The 25,278-nt window shown below is 43.6% G+C and overlaps 1 protein-coding gene across 7 annotated transcripts in view; it reads left to right on the plus strand.

Moving 5' to 3' along the window:
• Positions 1-25,278, plus strand: part of MARCHF8 (membrane associated ring-CH-type finger 8) — a 139,969-nt gene that overhangs the window by 109,075 nt on the left and 5,616 nt on the right. For 6 of the 7 annotated variants that reach the window (XM_063710128.1, XM_063710127.1, XM_019035238.4 and 3 more), the window contains 2 exons: positions 21,152-21,240; positions 24,063-24,243. In XM_063710128.1, coding sequence (XP_063566198.1) covers positions 21,152-21,240; positions 24,063-24,243 — 270 coding nt within the window. Of the gene's footprint in view, positions 1-21,151; positions 21,241-21,482; positions 22,329-24,062; positions 24,244-25,278 lie in introns of all 7 variants that reach the window. The other variant, XM_063710129.1, reaches the window with a different exon arrangement.

The raw sequence follows: 25,278 nt of genomic DNA on the forward strand, positions 1-25,278 counted from the left end.
CTCTGCTTTATGCTTCTGCAGTTCACCTCTTGCTGGCATAAATTTAGAGGTTGAAAAGAGGTAAAAAATAAACCTTTAATCATGCCTCCTAGTAGTCCATCTAGATTTTGTTACAAAGTGTCTCAGTGTGTATTGGAAGCATATTGACTTTAAAAACCAGGCTCCATTTTCAAAGAAGGAAGCAGGTAGGTTGGATGAGATGTTTATGAGGCTGCTAGGTCTGTGGTGGCTTGCCTCTCTTCAAAGTGGGCAGCTGGATTTGATCCCCTTAAGGAGTTAATAGAAGAAGCATATTGGGATATTTAAGCAATTACAATGGCAGAGTCTTCACCCAATACTTATTTTGTATTGATAGTACAATGTTAATGGATATCATTTGTTGAGCCTCTGTTACCAAGGGATTTCATGAAATTTGTCACCTCCAATTAACGTCCTAAGGGGTCCAAAGTCACCTTTTCCTTTTATTTTTCAAGATCGCACTTATCACTGCCTGGGTTTTCATGAATTTTTTTCCATTGCACCTTCACCCCACATGTTAACCTCCATGAGTGTAGAGCCGTGCTTTGTTTACCCCTAAATCTGCAGAGCCAGTGATGGGATGGAGCCCTGGAGGTTGTCAGTCATCGCGTCAGTACATGCTGAGTCAATGTTTGCATGCTGTTCTGCTAGACACTTGATACCCAGCCCATTGTTCATCCCTCTTCATCATCCCAGCCACTTCCCAGGCCCAGGCCTCCTAAACTCCTGCAGTAGCTTCTCAAGAATCTATCCCAAACCGTCTAGCACCCAGTAGCCAGTAAGTAGAATCCTAATGCTTCTCTTTTCAATTCTTCAGTGTTTCTGATTACACTACCTTGAGCTGTCACATCTAAGGTGACCTGGGCCTGGCCACTTGGAACCTGATCCTGTGCAATATCCCCTTGGTCATGATGATCTAGGTATGGTGACTACCTTGAGGATTTTCAAACAAGCCAAATTCCTATTTGCGCACCTTTGCAAATGCTGTTCTGTCCGAGAGGCCTCTCCCAATCTTACCCCTTTTTTGCATGAATGGCTAAAATTCCTAACTCATTTCTCTTTCAGTTCTTAGCTTCTTTAGAGGCACTTACCCTTGACACCCTCCCCTTAGTCTAAATTTTATCACCCATTTGGGTTTTGTTACTCTTTTTCTTCATAGCACCTATCACAGTTTGTAATGATAGCAGTGTGTAGAAAATCTTATATTTTTAGAAGCAGCAGAATGTCCCCCCTTGGAAAAAAATCTGTTTAATTGACTGGGTGCTTGGAGAAGTTTGAGGCAGTTTGAGTCCCACAGGTGACATGCTTTATACAAAGACGGGCACTGGAATGCAGCCCCCATGAAATCGCCATGCATCTTGCCTAGACCTTCACCTCACCGCAGGGTTCTTGACCATGTGGGCCCACGAGCCATCCTGGAGGATGTTCCCCAGATGCCCCATCCACACTCAGTCCTCACCCTATGTACTTCCCTTGCTGCTGTTTGCTTAATCATTTTCTAAAGAACAAACTCCAAGTTTTATATCATTGTGTAGTATCTGAAATCACATTTGATTGGTTTTCTTTTTTTAGTTTATTTGTACATATTTATGGGGTACCTCTGATATTTTGTTACATGCATAGACTATGTAATGATCAAGTCAGGGTATTTGGGGTGTCCCTCACTGTGAATATTTATCATGTCTATGTGTCAGAAACAATTTAAACCTCTCTTCTAGTTATTTTGAAGTATATAATATATTGTTAACTGTAGTCACCCTACTCTGTTGTTATTGAACATTAGAACTTATTGTGACTAACTGTGTTTTTGTACCCATTAACCAATCTCTCTTTATCCCCCACTCCTGCCTCCATGCACACCCTTCCCAGCCTCTAGTACCTATAATTCTACTTTCTACCTCCATGAGATCAAATTTTTTTAGCTCCCACATGTGAGTGAGAACATGTAATATTTGTCTTTCTGTGTCTGGCTTATTTCACTTAACATAATGACCTCCATCCATGTTGCTGCAGATGACATGATTTCATTCTTTTTGTATGGCTGAATAGTATTTCATTGTGTGTATGTGTCACGAATTCTTTACCTGTTTGTCCATTGATGTGGACACTTAGGCTGATTCCATATCTTTTGCGAACAGTGCTACAATAAACATGGGAGTACAGATATCTCTTTGATAATACTAATTTGTTTTCCTCTGGGGAAATACTCTGTAGTGAGATTGCTGGATTATATAGTAGTTCTATTTTTAGTTTTTTGAGGAATTCCCATACTGTTTTTCATACTGGTTGTACTAATTTGCATTCCCACGAACAATACATAAGAGTTCCCTTTTCTCTGCATCCTCACCAACATCTGTTATTCCCTGATGATTAGGGATGCTGAGCAGTTTTTCATGCAACTGTCAGTCATTTACGTCTTTTTTTGAGAAATGTCTAGTCATGTCCTTTGCCCACTTTTTAATGGGATTGTTTGTGTTTTTAATGTTGTTTGAGTTTCTTACATATTTTGTATGTTAGTTCCTTGTTCGATGGGTAGTTTTCACATGTTTTCTGTCATTCAACAGTTGTGTCTTCACTCTGTTGATTGTTTCCTATGCCGTGCAGAAGCTTTTCAGTTTAATATAGTCCCTTTTGTCAGTTTTTGGTTTTGTTGCCTATGCTTTGGGGTCTTAGCCATAAAATCATTGCCTAGATCAATGTCTTGAAGTGTAATCCCTGTGTTTTCTTCTAATAGTTATATAGTTTCAGGTCTTATGTTTGAGTGTTTAGTCCATCTTGAGTTGATTTTTGTATGCGATGAGAGAGAGGGCTTCAGTTTCATTCATCTGCATATGGATCTCTCATTTTCCCAGCACCATTTATTGAGAGGGTATCCTTTCCCTAACGCATGTTTTTGGTACCTTTGTTGAAAATCAGTTCGCAGTAAATATGTGGATTTATTTCTGTGTTGTTGATTTTGTTCTATTGTTCTGTGTATCTGGGTTTGTTTTGTTGTTGTTGTTTGTTTGTTTTCTGAGATAGAGTCTTGCTCTGTCGCCCAGGCTGGAGTGCAGTGGCACTATCTAGGCTCACTGCAACCTCTGCCTCCTGGGTTCAAGCAATTCTCCCTGCCTCAGCCCCCTGATTAGCTGAGGTTACAGGTGCATACCACCAAACCTGGCTAATTTTTGTATTTTTAGTAGTGATGGGGTTTCACCAAGTTGGCCAGGCTGGTCTTGAACTCCTGATGTCAAGTGATCCACCTGCCTTGGCCTCCCAAAGTGCTGGGATTACAGGTGTGAGCCACCACTCCTGGCCTGTATCTGTTTTTATAACAACACCATGCTTATTTTGGTTTCTGTAGCCTTGTGCAATATCCTTTGAAGTCAGGCAGAGTGATCCCTGCAGCTTTGTTTGTTTTTATTAGGATTGTTTTGGCTATTTGTGCTCTTTTTTGGTTCCATATGGTTTTAGGATTGTTTTTTTCTGTTTCTGTGTAAAATGACATTGACATTTTGATAGCGATTGCATTGAATCTGTAGATTGCTTTGGGTAGTATGGTCGTTTTAATGACACTAATTCTTTTGATCCGTGGACGTGGGATGTCTTTCAATTTGTTCGTGTCCTCTTCAGCTTCTTTTATCAGTGTTTTGTAGTTTTCCTTGCAACGTCTTTCACCTCTTTGATTAAATTTATTTCTAGGTATTTTATTTTGTATAGCTATTTTAAATGGGATTGCCTTTTTGATTTCTTTCTCCGCTAGTTCATTATTGGTGTGTAGAAACACTATCGACTTTTGTATGTTTATTTTTGTATCCTATAACTTTTCCAAATTTATCAGATCTAAGTTTTCTAATAGAGCCTTTAGGTTTTTCTAGGCATAAAATCATATCATCTGCAAAAAGGGACAAATTAATTTACTTTTTCCAATTTGAATGCCTTTTATTTCTTTCTCTTGCCTGATTGCTCTAACTAGGACTTCCAGTACTGTGTTGAACAGGAGTGGTGAAAGTGGGTGTATTAGTCTGTTTTCATGCTGCTGATAAACACATACCTGAGACTGGGTAATTTTTAAAGAAAAAGAGGTTTAATGAACTCACAGTTCCATGTGGCTGGGGAGGCCTCACAATGATGGCAGAAGGTGAAAGGCATGTCTTACATGGCAGCAGACAAGGGAGAAATGAGAACCAAGTGAAAGAGGTTTCCCCTTATAAAACCATCAGATCTCATGAGACTTATTCACTACCACAAGAACAGTATGGGGGAAACTGTCCCTATGATTCAGTTATCCCCCACTGGGTCCCTCCCACGACACATGGGAATTATGGGAGCTACAATTCAAAATGAGATTTGGTGGGGACATAGCCAAACCATATCATTCCACCCTTGGCCCCTCCCAAATCTCATGTCCTCACATTTCAAAACCACCCATGCCTTCCCAACAGTCCCCCAAAATCTTAACTCATTTCAGCATTAACTCAAAATTCCACAGTCCAAAGTCTCATCTCAGACAAGGCAACTCCCTTCCACCTGTGAGCCTGTAAAATGAAAATCAAGTTAGTTAGTTTCTAGATACAATGGGGGCACAGGCACTGGATAAATACACTCATTCCAAATGGGAGAAACTGGCCAAAATGAAGGGGCTAAAGGCCCCATGTAAATCCACAATCCAATGGGTCAGTCCATTCTTAAAGCTCCAAAGTGATCTCCTTTGACTCCATGTCTCACATCCAGGTCATGCTAATGCAAGAGGTGGGCTCCCACGGCCTTTGGCAGCTCCACCCCTGTAGCTTTGCAGGGTATAGCCCACCTCCTGGCTGCTTTCACGAGCTGTCATTGAATGTCTGTAGCTTTTCCAGGTGCATGGTGCAAGCTGTTAGTAGATACAGCATTCTGGAGTTGGGAGGATGGTGGCCCTCTTCTCACAGCTCCACTAGGCAGTGCCCCAGTGGGGACTCTGTGTGGGGGCTTGCAACCCACATTTCCCTTTCACACTGCCCTAGCAGAGGTTCTCCATGAGGGCTCCATCCTTGCAGCATACCAGTGCCTGAACATCCAGGCATTTCTATACATTCTCTGAAATCTAGGCAGAGGTTCCCAAATCTCAATTCTTGACATTTGTGTACCCGCAGGCTCAACACCACATGGAAGCTGCCAAGGCTTGGGGCTTGCACCGTCTGAAGCCATGACCTGAACTATACCCTGGCTGCATGTAGCCTTTGGTTAGAGTGGCTGGGATGCAGGGCACGGAGTCTCTAGGCTGCACACAGCAAGGGGGCCCTGGGCACCAGCCCTTGAAACCATTTTTTTTTTCCTCCTAGTCCTCTGGGCCTATGATGGGAGGGGCTGCCAGCAAAGATCTCTGACATGCCCTTGAGACATTTTCCCCCATTGAGTTGGTGATTAACATTTGGCTCTTCGTTACTTACGCAAATTTCCACACCCAGCTTGAATTTCTCCTCAGAAAATGGGTTTTTCTTTTCAGTGGCATCAGGAGGCCACAAATTTTCTGCTTTTATTTTCTGTTTCTCTGAGAATGCTTTTAAAACTTTTTAAAACTGAATGTTTTTAACAGCATCCAAGTCACTTCCTGAATGCTTTGGTGCTTAGAAATTTCTTCCTCCAGATACCATAAATCATCTCCCTCAAGTTCAAAGTTCCACACATCAGGGGCAAAATGCTGCCAGTCTCTTTGCTAAAACATAGCAAGAGTCACCTTTACTCCAGTTTGCAACAAGTTTCTCATCTCCATCTGAGACCACCTCAGCCTGGATTTCATTGTCCATATCATGATCAGTATTTTGGTCAAAGCCATTCAACAGATGTCTAGGAAGTTCCAAACTTGCCTACATTTTCCTGTCTTCTTCTGAGCCCTCCAGACCATTCCAGCCTCTGCCTGTTACCCAGATCCAAAGTCGCTTCCACATTTTCAGGTATCTTTATAGCAGCACCCCACTTACTGGTACCAATTTACTGTATTAGTCTGTTTTCACACTGCTGATAAAGACATACCCAAGACTGGATAATTTTTAAAGTAAAAGAGGTTTAATGGACTCACAGTTCCACATGGCTGGGGAGGCCTCACAATCATGGGGGAAGATGAAAGGCATATCTTACTTACATGGCGGCAGACAAGGGAGAAATGAGAACCAAGTGAAAGGGGCTTCCCTTACAAAATGAGATCTCATGAGACATTCACTACCACAAGAACAGTATGGGGGAAACTGCGACTATGATTCAGTTATCTCCCACTGAGTCCCTCCCACAACATGTGGGAATTATGGGAGCCACAATTGAAGATGAGATTTGGGTGGGGACACAGCCAAATCATATCAGCGGGCATTCTTGTCTTGTTCCAGTTCTTAGAGGGAAGGCTTTCTTTCACTTTTCCCCCATTCAGATTTATGTTAGCTGTGGGTTTGTCATATATAGCCTTTATTAATATTGTAGTATTTCTTTCTTTGCCTAGTTTGTTGAGAATTTTTATCATGAAGGAATGTTGAATTTTACCAAATGCCTTTTCTGCTTCTATTGAGATGATCATATGGTTTTATCCTTCATTCTGTTTACATGATGTGTCACATTTACTGATTTGCATGTGATGAAAGACCCTTGCATCCTAGGGATAAATTCCCTTAATCGTGTACTGTCTTTTTGATGTGCAATTGGATTTGCTTTACTAGTATTTTGTTAAGGATTTTTTGCATCTATGCCTATCAGGGATATTGGCCTGTAGTTTTATTTTTTGTTGTGTCCTTGTCTGGTTTTGGTGTCAGCATAATGCTGGTCTAGTAGAATGAGTTAAGGAGAATTCTCTCTTCTTCAGTTTTTTGGAATAGAGAAGAATTGTTCTTCTTTGAAAGTTCGGTAGAATTTGGCAGTGAAGTCATCCAATCCTGGACCTTTCGTTGTTAGGAGACTTTTTATTACTCTTTAAATCTCATTACTTCTTATTGATCTGTCCAAGTTTTCTGTTTCTTTCTGATCAATCATGGTAGGTTATGTGTCTATCCGTTTCCTCTAGGTTTTCCAGTTTGATAGCATATAGTTCGTAATAGTCTCTGATGATCTTTTGTATTTCTGTGTTATTTGTAATGTCTCCTTTTTCATTTCAGATTTTATTTAGGTCTTCTATCTTTTTTTCTTGGTTAGTCTAGCTAGTCTATCAATTTTAGTTTTGCAAAAAATTAATTTTTTGTTTCATTGATCCTTTTTTTTTTTTTTAGCTCCTATTTAGTTTAGTTCTCCTCTAATGTTTATTATTTCTTTTCTTTTACTAATTTTGGATTTGGTTTTTACTTGGATTTCTAGATCCTTGAGGTGCATCCTTCGATTGTTTGTTTGCAATCTTTCTACTCTTTTGATGTAGGTGTTTATTGCTGTGGACTTCCCTGTTAGCACTACTTTTGCTCTATCCCACAGGTTTTGGTATGTTGTATTTCGATTTTTATTTAAGGCATTTTTATGTTTTCTCCTTAATTTCTTCCTTCACCCAGTGGTCATTGAGGAGCATGTTGTTTAATTTCCATGTAATTGTACAGTTTCTAGTTGATTTCTAGTTTTAAACATTGTGGTCTGAGAAAGATACTTGACATCATTTCAATTTTTAAAAACTTCGTTGAGACTTGTTTTGTGTCCTAACATGTGGCCTATCCTGAAGAATGGTCTGTGTGCTGAGAAATGTGTATTCTGTAGTTGTTGGATGAAACGTTCTGTAACTGTCTGTTTAGTCCATTGTCCTAACATGCAGTTTAAATGTAATGTTTGTTCATTTTCTGCCTAGATGATCTGTCTAACGATGGGAGTGGGGTGTTGAAGTCCTCAGCTATTATTGTATTGAAGTCTGTCTCTCCCTTTAGATTTAATAATATTTGCTTTATACATCTGGGTGCTCTGGTGTAGGGTGCAGATATATGTAGAAGTGTTATAGCCTCTTGATGAATTAATCCCTTTGTTATTATATAATGACTCTCTTTGTCTTTTACTGTTTTTGACTTAAAGTCTGTTTTATCTGATATAGGTATAGCTAGTCCTGCTTGCTTTTGGTTTTTATTTGCATGGAATATCTTTTTTCATCCCTGTACTTTAAGTCTGTATGTGTCTGTACAGGTGCAATGAGCTTCTTGTACACAGCATATAGTTGAGTAATGTTTTTTTAAATCCATTCAGCCAGTCTCTGTCTTTCCAGTGGAAAGTTTAATTCATTTACATTCAGGGTTGCTATTGATATGTGAGGGCTTATTCCTGTCACTTTATTAAATAATTTCTGGTTTTGTATATCCTTTGTTTCCTTCTTATTGTTTATCATTGTGGTTTGGTGGGTTTCTGTAGTGGTAATGTTTGAGTCCTTTTTTTTCCTTATTTGTGTGCTTGCTCTACCAGTAGGTTTTATACTTTGGTATGTTTTCATGATGGCAAATACTGTCCTTGCGCTTCCATGTGTAGGATTCCCTTAAGCATTTCTTATAGGACCAATCTGGTGGTGAATTCCCTCAGCTTTTGCTTGTCTGGGAAGGACTTTATTTCTTCTCATTTATGAGTGATAACTTGGATGGGTATAGTATCTTTGGCTGGCCTTTTTTTTTTTTCTTTTAGCACTTTGAATATATCATCCCATTCTCTCCTGGCCTATAAGGCTTCTGCTGACAAGTCTGCTGTTGGTTCGATGGGGGTCCGCTTATAAATGACTAGATGCTTTTTTCTTGCTATTTTTAGGCTTCTCTATTTGTCTTCAACTTTTGACTGTTTGACTATATAATGTGCTGTAGAGGAGACCTTGAATTATATTTGGATATCTCTGAGCTTCTTATAACTAGATGTCTAAATCTTTTGCAAGACTTGGGAAGTTTGCAGCTATTATTTTGTAGATATTCCATCTTTTTTGTTTTCTGTTTGTCTTCTAAGACACTGAAAATTTGAATATTTGGTCATTTCATGGTGTCCCATATGTCATGTATGCTTTGTTCTTTCTTTTCTATTCCTTTTTTAAATTTTTTTGTCTTATTGGATTATTTCAAAAGACCTGTCTTCAAGTTCTGAAATTATTTCTTCTACTTGATCTATTCTATTTGTTGAATATTTCAAGTGTATTTTGTATTTCATGTAATGAATTTTTCAGTTCCAGAATTTCTGTTTGGTTTTTTTTTATAATGTATTTTTGGAAAATGTTTCATTCATATACTGAATTGCATTTCTCATTTCTTTGTATTGTTTGTCTGTATTCCTGTGTGTCTCACTGAGCTTCCGGATCTCGGTCTGTTGCCCAGGCAGAAGTACAGTGGTGCGATCATAGCTAACTGCAGCTTCCAACTCCTGTGCTCAAGCAATCCTCCCACCTCAGCCTCCTGAGTAGCTGGGCCTACAGGCACACATCACCATGCCCAGCTAATTTTTATTTGTATTTTTTATAGAGACGAGGTCTCACTATGTTGCTCAGACTGGTCTCGAACTCCTAGCCTCAAGCAATCCTCATGCCTGGGGCTCCCAAAGTACTGGGATTACAGGTGAGAGTCACCATGCCCAGTGTTCACTGAGTTTTAATATCATTATTTTGAATTCTTTTTTTGGGATTTCATAAATTTCTTTTTGATTGGAATTTATTGCTGGAGAATTATTGGGTTCCTTTGTGGGTGTCATATTTCCTTGATTTTTCATTTCTTATGTCCTTATGTTAATCTCTGCATGTCTGGTGTAACAGTCTCTTCTAGTTTTCTTAATTTGCTGTTGTAGGAGAGGAGTTTTTCCTGAGGGTGTGTCTATGGTGTTGGTTGTGCAGGGCACTTTAGCTTTGATTCTCATTGTGTGCAGTAGTATAGTCTCTGTATGATTTCTTTGGCTATAAATCATGTTTGTGGTGTCTGTGATTTCCTCAGTATCTTAGGGTATGGTGGAGGCTGTAGTGAGGTTTTGCTGGGGACAGGGATACCAGGTTGGCCTGTCCTTGGTCCCAGTGGTGGCAGTAGTGGGGTGAGTATGCCTGCCCTTGGGCCTCAGTGCAGTATATGCTGGCACCAGTGTTAGCGCGTCAGGTGGGTTATTTTTGGGGGACCTCCTTGTAGCTTGCTCAAATGCTGGTAGTGGCAGTGGCGAACTGGGTGGGTGGGTGAATTCTTGGGCTCCTGGGCAGCAGGCATGATATGGGTGATGGCAGCAGCAGTGGCAGGACAACCCTCTGGCTCCCAAGCAGTTTGCGGCTGTGATGGGCTGCTCGAACCAGTCTTCAGGCCCAAATGTGTACACAATTGAGTGCTAGATGTGGCGGTAATGGCAGGTTGGGTGGGCCTGACCTCAGATGCCCAGGCAGTATGCTTAGGTTCCAATAGTGGTGGAATGGGCTGCGCAGTCCCCAGGCCCCAGGATGGTTTACTCAGGAACTGGGTAGGACACACTTCAGCGCCCCCGGGGATGCATTCAGGCTCTAGCAGTCTTGGGTAGGGGCTGGGTGATTCCAAGGCCCTGGCAGAATGCTCCGGTGGAGGCAGCAGTGGCTATACTGCAGCCCTACTACTGGGGAGAGTGGGGTTGCTTTCAGTGGCAGTAGGTATGCCAGCGGCTAGGGAGTGCACACTTTGCTCACTTTGTCCTTGGCGCTTGTGAAAACGTGCAGTGGCTTCACTGCTGGGAGCAGCAGGGTCTTTGCCAAATGGTTTGCATTTCATCCCTGGCAGCAGCAGCTAGCTGCTGCAATGGCTGTGGTGAGGAATCTCAGTGGGGTTCCAGGGATGTGAAGAAGCAGGGACTGTTGGGCCCCCAGCAGGACGCAGTCTCCTGAGGACTGGGCTCTCAGTATGGTGTCTTCTTGTAGCTGCCTTGGACTCCAGGGGTGTGTGGGACCCATCACGAGCTCCCTCCCTGGAGCAATGCCTTCTCGCCATCTCCAGGCAGCTCCCTCTGTTAGCCTCAAGGCCTGTGAGGGTCTAGGGCTCTGTCATGGCTGGAATTGCAGAAGTGCATGGTAGGAATGTGGACCGCTGGGGATCGCTCGCTTCCCCTTTCCCCACACTGGGGAACCTCTTGGCTGCCTTGCCTGACTGCCCTCTCCTTGCCTGCTCTAGGTGTTTTCTGTCACTTCTCTGTTGAATTCGTGTTCTCTGTTAGATGATCTATTCGAAGTCTGATTCTTCCTCGCTATTTTGGTTCTTCTTTGTAGAGGAGGTAAGTACCAGATGCCTCTAGTCAGCCATCTTGAAGCCCCTCCTCTAGATTCTGATTGGTTAACTTTTTAATGTGAAAATATAACTATTAAAAAGCATGTTCTTCATTATATCACCTAAACTCATTGTGACGGCCCTTTGTGAGATAGAGCTCTGACAGATGGGTATTCAGGAGGCTGTGTGGTAGAGAGAAGGGAGGGGTGGGGATGGGGCAAGCCAACTTTCCATCTCTGCTGTGAGCCTCTGCCTGTCAAGGGGCCATTGTCTCGGGGTACCAGGAAGCCATAGAGTATGGCTGGCAGGGGCGATGCACAGTGTACTGGCATGGCCTCAGGGTGGACTCAGGTGACGTGAGGTGACTGCCTGTTCAGGACGTTGTGTCTTGTGCCACCACTGCCCCCACCTGCAGGCTGTCTTACCATTTGACAATATGTCTCATCTCTAACATGGAGACAAGGAGGCCGTGCAGAGTTTACGAGGATTGCACACATTGAGATTTTGTCCAGCACCTAACTGTGTGCCAGAAATTGTGCTTTGAATGCTGAACCAAACAGCAGAGGGAAGTACGCAGACCTCTATACGATACCACGGATGGAGAGAATTCCTACAAAGGGAACAGTAAGGAGCTTAGGTAGAGAATTACAGGGAACCCAAGTTGAAGGACTGCTCAGAGAAGACGTGGCTCAGGAGAGGACATGTAAAGCAGATGTGAGAGGTGGAAAGGAGCCAACCAGGATGAGGTTAAACTGTAGTAGAAAGATCATTTGTCACCTGCTTGGAAAGTCCAGTACTTTAGATGGAAAATGAAAGGCATCTTCAGTGGCTGGGGGTGATGGCTCTCATGGCACCCTATTGCAGGTGCCTGTAACCACAAGATTGTGTTGACTGTGGCTGTTCATGTGAGTACTTTGGCCTAAAATCCTATAGAGGCTGATTGAAATTCGCAGAGGCACTCTATTCAGCTGGAATTTCTTTAATACCAGGAATTGGCCTAGGCTAGGCTAATCATAGGGGCTGGACTTTTTGGAGCCTCTCTTGATGCCTCTCAGAGGAAGATTGTGGTGCAAAAAGGGCAGTACATAGACACAATGTGATTTTGTCCCCAGGGAAGCCTTCTCATTCAACCCTGGGGATCAGACTTGGTCCAGGTGACACAATTTCTTGAGCAAGTTCATGATTGGCAGCACTTACCCCAGGGAGAAGGCAGTGGAATCCCGTAGCACGGGTATCTCTCTGCCAGCCCCCTAGCCAGCCTGGCTCTGTAGGCTCTGGCAGTTGCCCAAGGCTGGGGCCTTGCAGACTGTGATATGTACCTCTTGTTAATTAAATATTCCTGGGTAGAATCAGACTGGACATGTTTAATGAGCAATTAAAATGATTGCTCTATTGCTTGGCAAGCACATCTCAATGAATTTGAGCACTAACCCTCCTAGGCCTCCTGAATATTTTCCGGTTATTGTTGCTATTAGACAGGGATGAGATACAGCAGAATGTCACGTATCAGATGGACATTCCTTACAAGGAATTCTTGCTGACCCACTTTTATTACGTGAGGGCAGACCTGGATGTGATTGTCAAGACCAGGGTTTGCTTCTTTCTGTTTCTGAATGCAGAGTTGACCAGTGACACGCTCAGGTTACTCAAAACTTATGGGTTACAAATAAGGCAAAATGTGCTTTCTTAATTTATTCTGAAGAAAACAGCTGTCCCAAAACAGGATATTTATTCCTAAGTGACAAAAACAAAGGATGAATTGGAGGAGTTTCATGGCATCAGGTGGCCTCAGCACCACTGAGCCTCACTCGAATCCTGACAGCACTGAGGCAGTGTTTCCGTTCAGCTCCCCTTTTGCAAAGTTTAACCGACTGTCTTTGCAGTATTTTTTCATCTGACTGGTTACAGTTTAGTTTTTGGCTGAAGTTTGGTTCAGTCTCCTGAAGGTGGAAGGGGGGCAGGTTTAAAACAATTTCCCAATAATACCAAGATTATTTGCATTTTTCACTCTCATTCTTCCACAAGTATACAGCGGAGTTCCAGAAGCTAAGCAACATGCAGGATAGCATCTTCCTTAGCTGGTGGAATATGTTCCTGTGTTTTAAGATGTTCTAATATAGCAAAGATGGAGAGATGGAACCTGTGTAAACAAAAGCTCTTTGTCAGGGCCTCAGTAATTTTTAAGAGTTTAAGGAGGTCCTGTGGCCAACAAGTTTGAGAATCTCTGTTGTAGAGGCACAGTCTCCCCAGAGGGTAGCTGTTTAGTTCATTGAGCAAATGTTCCCTAAACACCTACTGTGCACCAGACCAATCAGCAACAGCTTCTAAGTTAACATATCCCAGTAACATCTTCTCATAAACCTTGATAGGTGCAACGAAAGAAATGAATAGGGTACAAGGATATGATAACAGGGATGAAAAGCCCTTTCTGAGGAGAAATCTGAGGAGGGGCCATCATGCTGGGTTGGAATGTGGGAGTGTTCCTGGGAGGAGGAGGAGGGGTGGGAAAGGCCACCAGTTGCCGGGAAAGGAGGGCCTAGGCCTAGAGGAAGTGAGGGTCATTTTTCCTGCCTGCCATGTTTCTGTCAGTAGTATACTCCGCGGCTCGGGGTTCGCTCTTAGAGTTCTGTGCATCTTGGGCCAGGGCTGGCCAGATGAGTAGCCTGAGCAGAAGCTGTTTTCTTCCCAGGTGGGTGGATGGTGGTTACCTTGGTTGGAATGAGGCATTTTGTAGCAGATATGAGACCTGCAGGTTTACTCTCTAGGTCATCAAGAATCAAGAGTGGTAGTCACACGGAAGTCTTGTTCCACACTGGAGGTGTGCCTGGAGTGGTGTGTGCTGCATTTCTGCATCTCCCTTGACTTTATTTGATCCTAGTAGCAGCCTTGTAGATTGTTGACCTCATTTTTTAAATGATTAAACTCCTGCTCGGTAGTGTGCTCAGTGGACTGGCCCCAGAACACAGAGGGAAGACTTTGGGGTCAAAAGCCAGTGCTTTGGCCACTGCCCCAGAATTCTCTCAGAGGAAATATTTTATTGCCTCTTGGCAATGAAAATGTATTTCGACTATATTTGAAAAGTTCAATATTTAAAGGAAATCAACAGTATTAAAGGGTCCTTGTGAGTGATAAGTAACTCACAAACACAGCCCCTTTCACCATGTTATTTCTGGTGATTTTGGATTTTTATATGGTTATATCTTTAGTTTCTGGGACTGAAGCCACCTTTGCTCAGAAATCATTGTCTTCAATGTAATTCATTGAAAACAAATTATATTCGCAAGATCCTCAGCTGCAGCATGGAGGAAGACAGTCCTGAAAAAGTCCCTTCAGCTGTGGCCTTCTGTCCCCTCCACCAGTGCTGTAATATATTCCCCTCATTGTTCTGGGGATTTATTGCTACTCAAGTAATTCTGACTCCCTTTAAAAGGCCACTGTAGAAAAGAATTCCATGTTAATGCTACTTGGTGTAAGCAATGCTAATGAGAGTCATTTATAATGGATATCATTTTAGCATTCAGTAGTTTTTAATTGTACATGCTTCTCTGTAAGTATATTGTATATACTTACTTTTTTAATGGTCAGTTTTAATTAATTGCCTTTGTGAAAGCTTGTTCTTGGCACAGCCCTTCATAAGAGTCAACATGTATTTATCAGAGCAAGCCACAGAAAAGCCACAGAATGGCCTCTTTTCTTTTAATTGTGGCTCATTTTTGAAGTTGAATACAACTGGGTATTTATCGAAAGCAGAGTTACTCATAATGAAGCATTGGTTTGACAGAGTAACTTCTGTGCTAAGCAGAAAGTTTGTCAAGATGTAATCTCAGTCTTCACATTGCAATATGTAAACACCAAGTGAGTTTATCTGGCTCTGTGGTATGAAGTCAGGCCTGCCGAGTTGACCGTTAGGAGCAGATCCCTATCTCTTAGTTTCGAAGTGGGAGGGCAGTAACCGCTAGCAATCTCATGAGCAGGAAGCACAAATAAAAAAGTGATCTGGTGAGCAAGATTTCTAAAACGGCCCCCAAAAATGTCCCCACAATTGCCTGGAACCTGGGAATGCATTGCTATTATTACTCCTATGATCATGTTGTGTTGTGTGGCACAGTTGACCTTAAAATAAGGGAGATTATGTGGGGTTATAAATACAGGCCCAATGGAATCCCACAAGTGCTTAAAAAGCAGAGAACGTTCTCTGACTGGTGGCAGAAAGGGAAGTCAGAGAGATTGATACCGCAAGTGGGCTTTGAAGATGGGAAGGGGTCATGTGACTGCAGATGCATGTGGCCTGCGCCAGGTGGAGTCAGCCAGCAGACGGGCCCTCAGTCCTCAAGCTTCAGGGAGTTGTGTTCTGCCAACAACCTGAGAGAATGTGTAAACGCAGTCCTCCCGAGGCCTCCAGGAAGGAGGGAGACTGACCAGAGCAGAGAGTGTCAGCATGGGCATGTAGACTCCTAGTCCGTGGGAACTGTGAAGTGATACATTTGTGTAGTTTTAAGCCACTAAGTTTTGTTTACATAGCAACACACCTCTTATATGGGTGGCAAATGCTTTCCATGTAGAGGAAAACCTTCTTTCTAGAGATCTGTAAGAGCCATTTGCTTCTAGAGCCTCTGGGCCAACAGCCAACACGATCTCTTGATTTAGCCATCTTCTTCTTTTTTTTTTTTTTTTGATAATTTTTATTTTCTTTGTAGAAATACAGTCAGGCAGTGACTTTCAAGTGACTTTGACCATGATCCAAAGTAAGAAGTAGCTTTTATATTGAAACCCAGTTCACTTTTGCATACACATCTGAGAGACAAAATTACCTCAAAAGACTTTATCCTTTTTATGTCAGATACACTCTGACATATTCTATTTTATTGTACTTTTAAAAACATAGGTCATCACCCACTACACTGATTTCTTTACCTGTCATCCCAAAGTCGGAAAGTTGTTGCAGTTGGTTGTGCTTCTGCAGTTTTGTTTTACTTTTTAAAATCATCAATCACATGTTATTTTAAGAATGAATTTCTGTTTGGGAAATGTTGCTCAGTGTAAAGTGGCATTATGGTTTTGTGGGTCTCTGTGACAAGTCCATGTCCCTCCATCCAGGTTCCCTGGTCTCCCTCCTGGGTAGTCTGTGCAGCACCAGCACAGATGGCAGTGGTGCCTCTCTCTGCTTTTTTCACTTTGTGTGTTCATTACTGGACATAATGAGAACTTTTCCCATTTTTTTAATGACTGCTGATATTTCTTTCTGTAGATGGAACAGTGTTGCCTCAGCTCCAAGGTGATGGGCATTTAGGGTGATTCCAGCCGTTTGCTGTCACAAACTAGTGCAGTGTATAAACCTCTTCCCGCAGGTGTGTGAGGATGAATTCCTAAAAGAATTGCCGAGACAAAGTATATGTGCCTTTGTCATCCTGAGGGCAGTTGTCATCCTGTGGAGGTTTACCATTTGCTCTCCCACCAGCAATGTATAAGCATACCTGCTTCCCAGCACTTCTGCCAACACATATTATTTGATTAATTTTCTTGGCTGATAATGGTATCTCATTGTAGTTTTAATTTGTATTTCTCATTGTGAGAGAAATGAAGCATCATTTCATGTTTTGAGAGCCATCTGTGCATCTTTTCCCATTGTTTCTGTTAAGTCATTGATTTGCAGTACTGTAATTTGTGATGAGTTGTAAACATGAGCTCTTCTGGCCTCTTAACCATCCTTATCCAGCCTGTCTTCATGTTCCTCCTTGCCTAAAAACAAGCTCACTCAAACAGATCATTCCTGTGGCCCTCTCCCTTTTGAGATAAATCAGATGGGCAAATCTGCTTTTGTTAGGGGCCTGAGACCCAAATGTTTAAAAGTAGCTTAGCTGATGAGTGAAAAGGAGGCCCAGTTGGGGGTTGCACAGAAAATGAGGGGCGTGGGTAATAGAGGAGGCTGGGCAGTAACCTGGCAGAAGGCGCCAGAGGCCAAGGAAGGTGCGCTGATGTCCTGCAGTGAGAAGGATGTGTGCGCTATCAACTGGGTAAACACACTGCTATAGTTGCTCCAGCGACAGCAGGCACTCTCAGAAGGGAACTGAGAAAAGGGGAATGCCAGTTTCTGCCAAGGATATATGGAAAAGTTTTTTTTCCCCATATGTTCTTTGGCAACCTTGTTAAAGTCATTTAAAATGGTGAATTTGATAACAAAGCCAGCCACTAAGAGACTTGGATGTAGCAAAACAAATTGTCAAAAAGTATTTATCATTTCTAAGAAATAAAATAAACTGGGATTTAGGCTTGGATAGAAATCCAGAGGTTTGTTTTGGCATAATTAATTACAACATCTGAAGAAGGGAGGATTTTTACAAGAATTTTTTTTTGTAGTGAGATTGCTTTGTATTCCTTTTCATGACTGGAAAGTCTGTCATTTGGCAACCCGCAAAGAACTTCAGGAACAGAGGGCCTAAGTTTTCTTGACACATTTGGATTTTTGCATGATGAACATTTGCACTTTTATTAGTAATTGTCGAGTCGTGTGTGGTCTGATCCTATGGAGAGGAGAGTGTAGGTGTTCTCCGGAGCTAGTACTGCCCCCAGCTCCCACATGCCACACTGCCTGCTGCTTTCAGAAAGAGCAGGATGGCTGGTCCTGTCCCATCTAGTGAGGTCCTGTCCCATCTAGTAAGGTTCTGTCCTGCAGAGCTCCTAAGAGGGGATTGCTGGCCTTTGATTACACTGGCTTCCAGAATCTGACCATGGAACCATTATTTGAAGCTGTCAGCTTCATTTTGTTGTTGATCAGGCCAGTCTTTTAGGTCTTTGTTGGTTGATAGATTTCTCTCAGGTCTATAGCAGCAACAAATAAAGCTCTTTAAAATTATTTTCTTGACCATTCTGTCTATGGATTGGTTCTGACCTTTGAAATGTTTGCTGTCCTTTAGATCGTGACAGAAGGAGCCTCTTCTGGGAGCTGTGATGACCCCACAGATCTCACTGGTTTTCTTGCTTTTATTGGAGGAGTTAGCATTTGTTGAAGTTTATATTTATGTAAAATAACAATAAGTAGATGTTAAATTTTTTCTTTAAATTCTATGATCTAATAAGAAGAGAGACTCTTTCTCTGTCATTGGGAGGCTTGATGAGGATCGGACATACCTGCTGAGAGTATCCTGTAATGTTTTCATAAGATTGGAAATGGTGAAATGAGAGCAGAAATGTAGGCAGAGGATGCCAAGGCTGTTTCCTGTTTCCTAAGTAAAACTGAGCAGGGCAGAATCTCCCCAGCCCTGCCAGAACTCCCTTCCTCCTTGGGTCTGCTGTCACTGTCATGCTGGCCTTGACATCTGCTACAAGTGAACACACATGGGGAAACCACACAGGGAAGTGAACACATGTCCTGACGTGTGTGTGTGCGTGCCTGGTGTGGCTGCTTCCTTGATCCAGGCTTTGTTCTGTTACGAGGCTCTGCCCTCCTACCTTCAGGCCTTGCTCCTCATCATGGGCATGCAAAGATGGAATCGTTACCCCAGAGTACACTTTTTGACTTGGATTACTTGTAGTTTAGTACTGGAGTTCAGAACTTTAATTTCCCATCAGAAACCTGCCTCCTGGACCCAGGACACTGACCTTGATTGGGCACGATTTTCCAGATAAGACCTCACCTCCTCCCAACAGGGTTTGCCTTCCCTTCAGAATACAGGAAAGTACACGTGGTTCCAAGAGGACCATGCTCTTACTAAGATAAAAGGGAGGAGGGTGACTAGGTACTTTCCTCTGCTGCCATCCCTTGAAGGAAGGGGGCTTCCTTCAATACCTCATCAGTTCCAGGGAGTATGCTTGACCCAGCAACACAGAGGAAGAAGTGACCTCATAGCAATGAGGGGCAAGCATGTGGATATTGCTGGGTATTTCTTCCTCAAAGTCTACCTGGGGACAGGTGATGAAGACGCTCACTTCTCTGCAATACACCATGATCAGGCTTTGGTCTTCATGACACATTTTAGCCTTGCCTATGTGTGTTGAACAGAGCTGGTCATCCTCAGAAATAACAGAAGAGAGCAATAAGTACAGGAAGGCTTTCAGTCCCAGAATAGTGTTAGGACTAAATGTCAGAGAACAGGGGGACTGTAGGAGTTTGGGGACCTTAGCATGGATACCCTCTCAATCTGCTCCCCTGTGGTATAAACAGTAAAGCCGATTGTACTAAAAGGCCTTGAGTGCTTGTCTCTGGGGCAGGTGGAGCCAGTAATGGGTGCCCCGAGAGGAGGATGCTGGAGAGGGGACAGTGTCTAAGGCAATTGGAGAAAAAGGACAATGGCTTATGCAGTCAGGCCTAGAAGATGCAAGGGATGTCACAGCATAGTGTCCACAGGCATCCCTAGATGTCTCTCATTTTGTTTCAGGAAGAATATTGACAAAGGTAGTGATGGGAGGGTTATTTCAAGGATGCTATTTTCATGTGTCCAAGTAAACTTAAGATTCCTAAGAACTTTGACCTCTAATGCTTTTAAAGACCGTGTACCTCGTGCCCATATGCACATTCAGTTAGAAAATTAATGTAGATTCTTTGGTGAATTCAAAGATGTGCTCATGGAGTGGCACAGCGTGATCTCAGTGTACACATGAAGCATGCTGATGAGAGCTTCTTGGATCTTGTTTCTTCAGGTGGACTTGCATTAAAGTGCTGTTGAATCTCTGCACTGGGAGTGGGAGCAGCCATGTGATGGGTGCCTTAATCCGAGTGCCATCCTGGCTCTCTCCAGGCTGCTTCATTTGCTGTGAGGGGTAGGGGGAGGAGGAGTTTCTGGGCAATGGACCTATCTGTTCTGGTGGTTGACCAAGGGTCGGGGGTCCCAAAGGTGGAGTTCCAGGATGAGAGTGCACCCTTGGGGATGGTACTTAGAAAGAGTGGGGACTAGGCCTCAGCCAGGGAATGGTGGGCCAGGGTGGAGCTCCTTTGTATCAAGGAGTTAGGGCCAAGGGCCATGCAGGTGGGCCTGCAGAAGGTGGGTGGTGATACGGCCTTTCCGGTGATAACAGACTCGTGGCACTGTTTTCCTGGGGCTGTTGGGGTTGCATGGAGCAGATTCTTACTCAGGCTTACTGTCTTAAGGAGGGAAGAATGCTTTTTTATGAATACGCATAGGTCTGTGGGGCTGTGGAGCCTGGGGAATCCGAGGCTGGCGTGGGAGTCTGGGGCCCTCTAGCGGTGGTGGTGCATCCTCAGCTCAGTGCCACTCACTGTCCCTATTTCTCTCTGTCCATTTCTCTCCTCACTGCAGTGCTTCCTCTCCTTCCTAGATTTTTTTCTCTAAGTTTGACTATTCACCACCCCAGAGACTCTGTTCTATCCCATGACCTCTTGCTGTACTTTCTTTCAAATCTAAATTTTCTTGATTATTTTTCTTAATTTACAGTTTCAAGATTAGACCTATTGGGAGCATTCTGTGCTCTACCTCAGCCCCTGGTTGAGCTATGGATTGGTGTCCCCCATGGTGATGTGGTCTGGACTCCCTTTTGTGTGAAGAGCTGTGGCAGGGCAGTGAGGTTTTGTGGAACTCGGGGAGCATCTGGCACTATGTATGAGGTTGTGAGGTGGGAGAGAGCTCTTAAATCTACCAGCCTTGTGGATCTTGGGAACTAGGAGAGAGTGCTAGGGAAGCCAGTGCCAGCAGGCCTGGAGCCTCATATTTCTTTGGCATTTGTATGATACCTTCTAGTACTTCGTTTTTTGACTTATATATGAACTAACTCAATTTAGATGCTTAGAAAATAAACGGCCACTGGACCTGCAAGAGATTAGTAGTGGTGTTCCATAGCCTTAGACATTTCTTACACTTTTATCCACGGATAAGAAAAAAATAGTGATATTTGATTTGTTTTGCCAAGGCTTAGAAGGATCTAATATGTGTTATTCGTTGAGCAGCGGGAAGCAGCAGACATTTCTAGGGTTTCTCCCTGTCACCATTCAGGAGACAGTGCACACAATCCCCTTGGCTCTTCCCTGAACACTGACCACAGGTCTGTCATTGCAGGCTGGGAGTCCTCCGTCAGCATCAGCTCCGGCTCCGGTGTCCTCCTTCTCTCGCACTTCTATCACGCCATCCAGCCAGGACATCTGCAGGTAACACTCTGCTTCAGATGCTGCCATGATCAGTGTGCAGCCAGAAATAAGCATTAGTGTCTGTAGGTTCTTGAATTTCCATTTGCTTAATCAATCTGCCTTCGGTCTAAACAGTTGGCGAGTTTTATGTGTGGTTTGCTCACCAAGTTACCCATGCTAGTCTCATTTCTTCACTATGATGTCTATTCTCTTTTAAAATTGTTTTTACTTTCTGTGCTTTTATCCCACTGTTCTGCATGCAGTTCCAGTGCAGTGTTTTCTGAGTGTTGTCACCACAGTTCCGTGCAGTCTGCTGTTGTCTTGAAAGCTCCTCACTGCCAGAGTTCTCTGACACAAGGGCTCACTGTGACAGTTATCTGTAAGGACACATTACAGGCGTCAAAGAGAAATTCCTTTGGTTCAGAATGGGCCCAGGCCTTGAAGCCTGCTAAGAATACCAAAGCCAGAAGAACACTAAAGTTCTCAAGGTCCCTCAATGATGTGGGTGAGAAGGCGCAGGATACTTCAGAAAGTTTTGCCTATGTGGAAAGAACTTGTTCTGAAGGGAAATTAATACTCCCTCAAGATACATGTCTCAGAACTAACAGGTTTCATCATAAAGAAAAAAGAACCCTGAACCACAAACCTCTTGGCAATTCCAAACATTCTTGTGTTTCATGCCTTTCTGCCAGTCGCTCAACTGCCTCAGAGGTGGAAGCTGGCAAGGGGGGCAGGCCCGTCCTGCTGCTGGAAGAGAAGGCAGATGGTGAGGCCACATCCCGAAGCCGGCGACTGCTCCAGTACCTGTTCTCACTCTCGCATGGCTCGAGCGCCAGCAGCCTGCACAGGTTCCATGAGCTGGAGAGCTGCGCTGCTCGCCTGCACACTGCCAAGCCCTCCAGCGGGCTGGCAGGGAGTATGGGCTTCTGCTCTGACGAGATGGGAGACGACGACGTCTTTGAGGACAGCACATCTGCAAAACTGAAGAGTAGGGTTCTGCGGGCGCCCCTCTGCTCCACGGAAAAGGACAGCGACCTGGATTGTCCTTCTCCCTTCTCTGAAAAATTACCCCCCATATCTCCCGTGTCCACGTCAGGGGATGTCTGCAGGTTGGTTTGCCAGGAAGTGCCATTCTAGCCATCTCTGCTCGCATTGGGAACCTCATCTTGCTTTAATATGTGAAGTTTCAGGAAAATGAAGTAATAGGAAGTTGTAACCAGTTGTGGGTTGATCGTTTTCTCCAGAAGAATGGAGTATCAATATCATTTGAAAAACTTAATTTTTATGATGTGAGTCCCAAGATAGTTTTACAAATGATAAAAGAGGAAGAAGCTGGCTGGGCGCGGTGGCTCACGCCTGTAATCCCAGCACTTTGGGAGGCTGAGGCGGGCGGATCACCTGAGGTCGGGAGTTTGAGACCAGCTTGGCCAACATGGCGAAACCCCGTCTCTACTAAAAATACAAAAATTAGCCGGGCATGGTGGTGGGCGCCTGTAATCCTAGCTACTCAGGAGGCTGAGGCAGGAGAATTGCTTGAACCCGGGAGGCGGAGGTTGCAGTGAGCCAAGATTGCGCCATTGCACTCCAGCCTGGGCAACAAGAGTGAAACTCTGTCTAAAAAAAACAAAACAAAAAAAAAAAAAGAGGAAGAAGCTACACATATTAAAGGCCAAGCTGACTCTTCTAAACTAAAAATAAGTAGACTTTGCATAAAGAAACTGGAAGAAAGAAACTAGTATCTTCAGTTTTCCAGCCTGATGGTCCAGATTTTAAGCATTGTTGCATCTCCCAGCCTCTTTTTTAACCCTTGCTCCCTACCTACCCCCAAAAGGTGTGTGGGGACTGGCTGTTCTCCAGTAGCTCCTTCCTTCCTTCTTTTTAACTGAGGTGTAGCCACCTATGTCCCATCCTAACTCTGTTTCCCCCCTTATCTTCCCTTGTGCAGCATCCTTGTCTGGCCTCCATAATTCACTTTTTGTCGTGACTCTTGTGCCCTCCTCATTCTGACCTTTCTCCAGTCTCCGCCCCTTAGTGCCAGCTGTCATCATTTCTAACATTTGGATCAGAGATCCCCTCACTAAAACAGCCTGAGAGCCTGGCTCCTTCCAGGACGAGTGCCCCAACCGGTTCTCTAGCTGCTGGAAAAGACCCCTCTGTTTCTTAAAAGCCTGTTAAGTTCCTTCAGGCTAGTAGCTACACCTTGTTGCATACTTCTTGGAAATAGAGAGTGCTTTCAAATTAATTTCTCACTTATTGCTATTAGTGGTCCCAAGAAAAAGAGATGAAATTGCGGCATCTTGTAATGGTGAGTTTTTTAGGTCTAGGAGAGAGGTACTGTCATCTTTGTTTACTTGCTGAGAGACGACAGAAATGTGTAGTTGTGGGGTATGAAGGTAAAGTCAGTGATTATAGCTAAAAAGCAAATGTCATTTAAGGTCACTGGTATTTTTGGATGTTGGAATGCAGGTTTTGTTTTACATAGAAATTTTCCCTCTAGTTATTTTACCATCTTATGTTCTGGAAAATGATTCCATGTTGCTTTAAATTCATCTTTCAGTGAAGTTCTTATTTCTTACCAAAAAATGACAGCTTTGTCATTTCTTACATCGCTTTTTCCTTTCTGTTGCCAAATGCCCTCCAGACTTTCCATGTTGGTGCGGTAAGCTAGACATTTTTAGTTTGTAGTGATTGTTTTCATTTGTGTTTGTATGTTTTTGTGCCCATAGTCACTTCTGTAATGTTCGTTTCTGAGTTTCCTTTGGGGGGGATTGACCTGCCACTGAAGCATCAGCTTCCCTGTCATGGGACTGTCCTTGGAATGACGGGTTTTCCTTCCACCATAGGATCTGCCACTGTGAAGGAGATGATGAGAGCCCCCTGATCACCCCCTGCCACTGCACAGGAAGCCTCCACTTCGTGCACCAGGCCTGCCTGCAGCAGTGGATCAAGAGCTCCGACACGCGCTGCTGCGAGCTCTGCAAGTATGAGTTCATCATGGAGACCAAGCTGAAGCCGCTGAGGAAAGTACGTGGGAGGAAGGGATGCTTCACCCTTCCTGAAACCAGTGACCCCCAGAAAGCTGGTGTCTCAGATCATGAGGTCATGGCTTGCCTGCGTTCATTTCCTTAAAAAGCTGGGGCTGGTGCTTACATTTGCGTTGTAGAGATTGTTGTTTCTGGTGCTGATTTTCAAGTCCCTCTTCTCAGGAGGAAGCTCTTTCTGACCATTCATAATCCTTCTTTTCCCTTCAAAGTAAGACTGCTTGCTTGTCGGTGTCAGTCATCTGGCCTTTGACTACAGACTGTTTGTGACATATCTTAGCACCTAATTTTATACATATTAACTGTTGACGTCCTGCTTCTCTGATTAGGACTGTCTGTTGGAGATTAGTATCTCCCCAGCACCCAGCACAGTGTAGCACACAGTAAATTTATTTGTATACACCCATGAGAACTATTTGCTGGATGAGAGTGTGAGTAGGTGGATAGGAAAAAGAAAGGAAGCACAAACGTTGCGTGATGTACAACTGTCTTCAGAAAGGACCCACAGGCGTTGCATGACACGCAGCTGTCTGGAGGCCCATGTCACTGCTCCCTCTGAGAGGAGCTTTGTCCGCCACACTGGCTTCCTGTTTAAATGTTGACTGTTTCATATATCTCTCTAGATGCCCAGCACAAAAGGTTTTGTCTGGAAGAATAAAAAACTGTTCCTATCTCAGAACATTAATATATAAATTGCAAGATAAGTCACATAATCAAATACTAGCCAATTAAATGCTAAATGATGTGCTGGTAGAGCATATCAGTCATTCAGAAAAGGAAATGTTCATTATGAGCTAGAGCGCTGGGGAAGTGGAGCGATGGTAGCCTCATAGGGTGTTTGGGTTTTAGAGCAGTTCTTGAAGGATCACTAGGATTTGGAGGCAGAGTGCAAGGAGTTTAGAGAGGTCAGGCTGTCTGTGGAGTAAAGCATACCCTAGAAAGGTGAAGGTGAACATTGACAGGGTGTCAAGCTACGTGCGTTGTAGGAAGTAGCAGGGAGCATGGGGCACTGAGGCAC

The sequence above is a fragment of the Gorilla gorilla genome, chromosome 8 (genome assembly GCF_029281585.2).
Source record: "Gorilla gorilla gorilla isolate KB3781 chromosome 8, NHGRI_mGorGor1-v2.1_pri, whole genome shotgun sequence".
Classification (NCBI taxonomy): domain Eukaryota; kingdom Metazoa; phylum Chordata; class Mammalia; order Primates; family Hominidae; genus Gorilla; species Gorilla gorilla.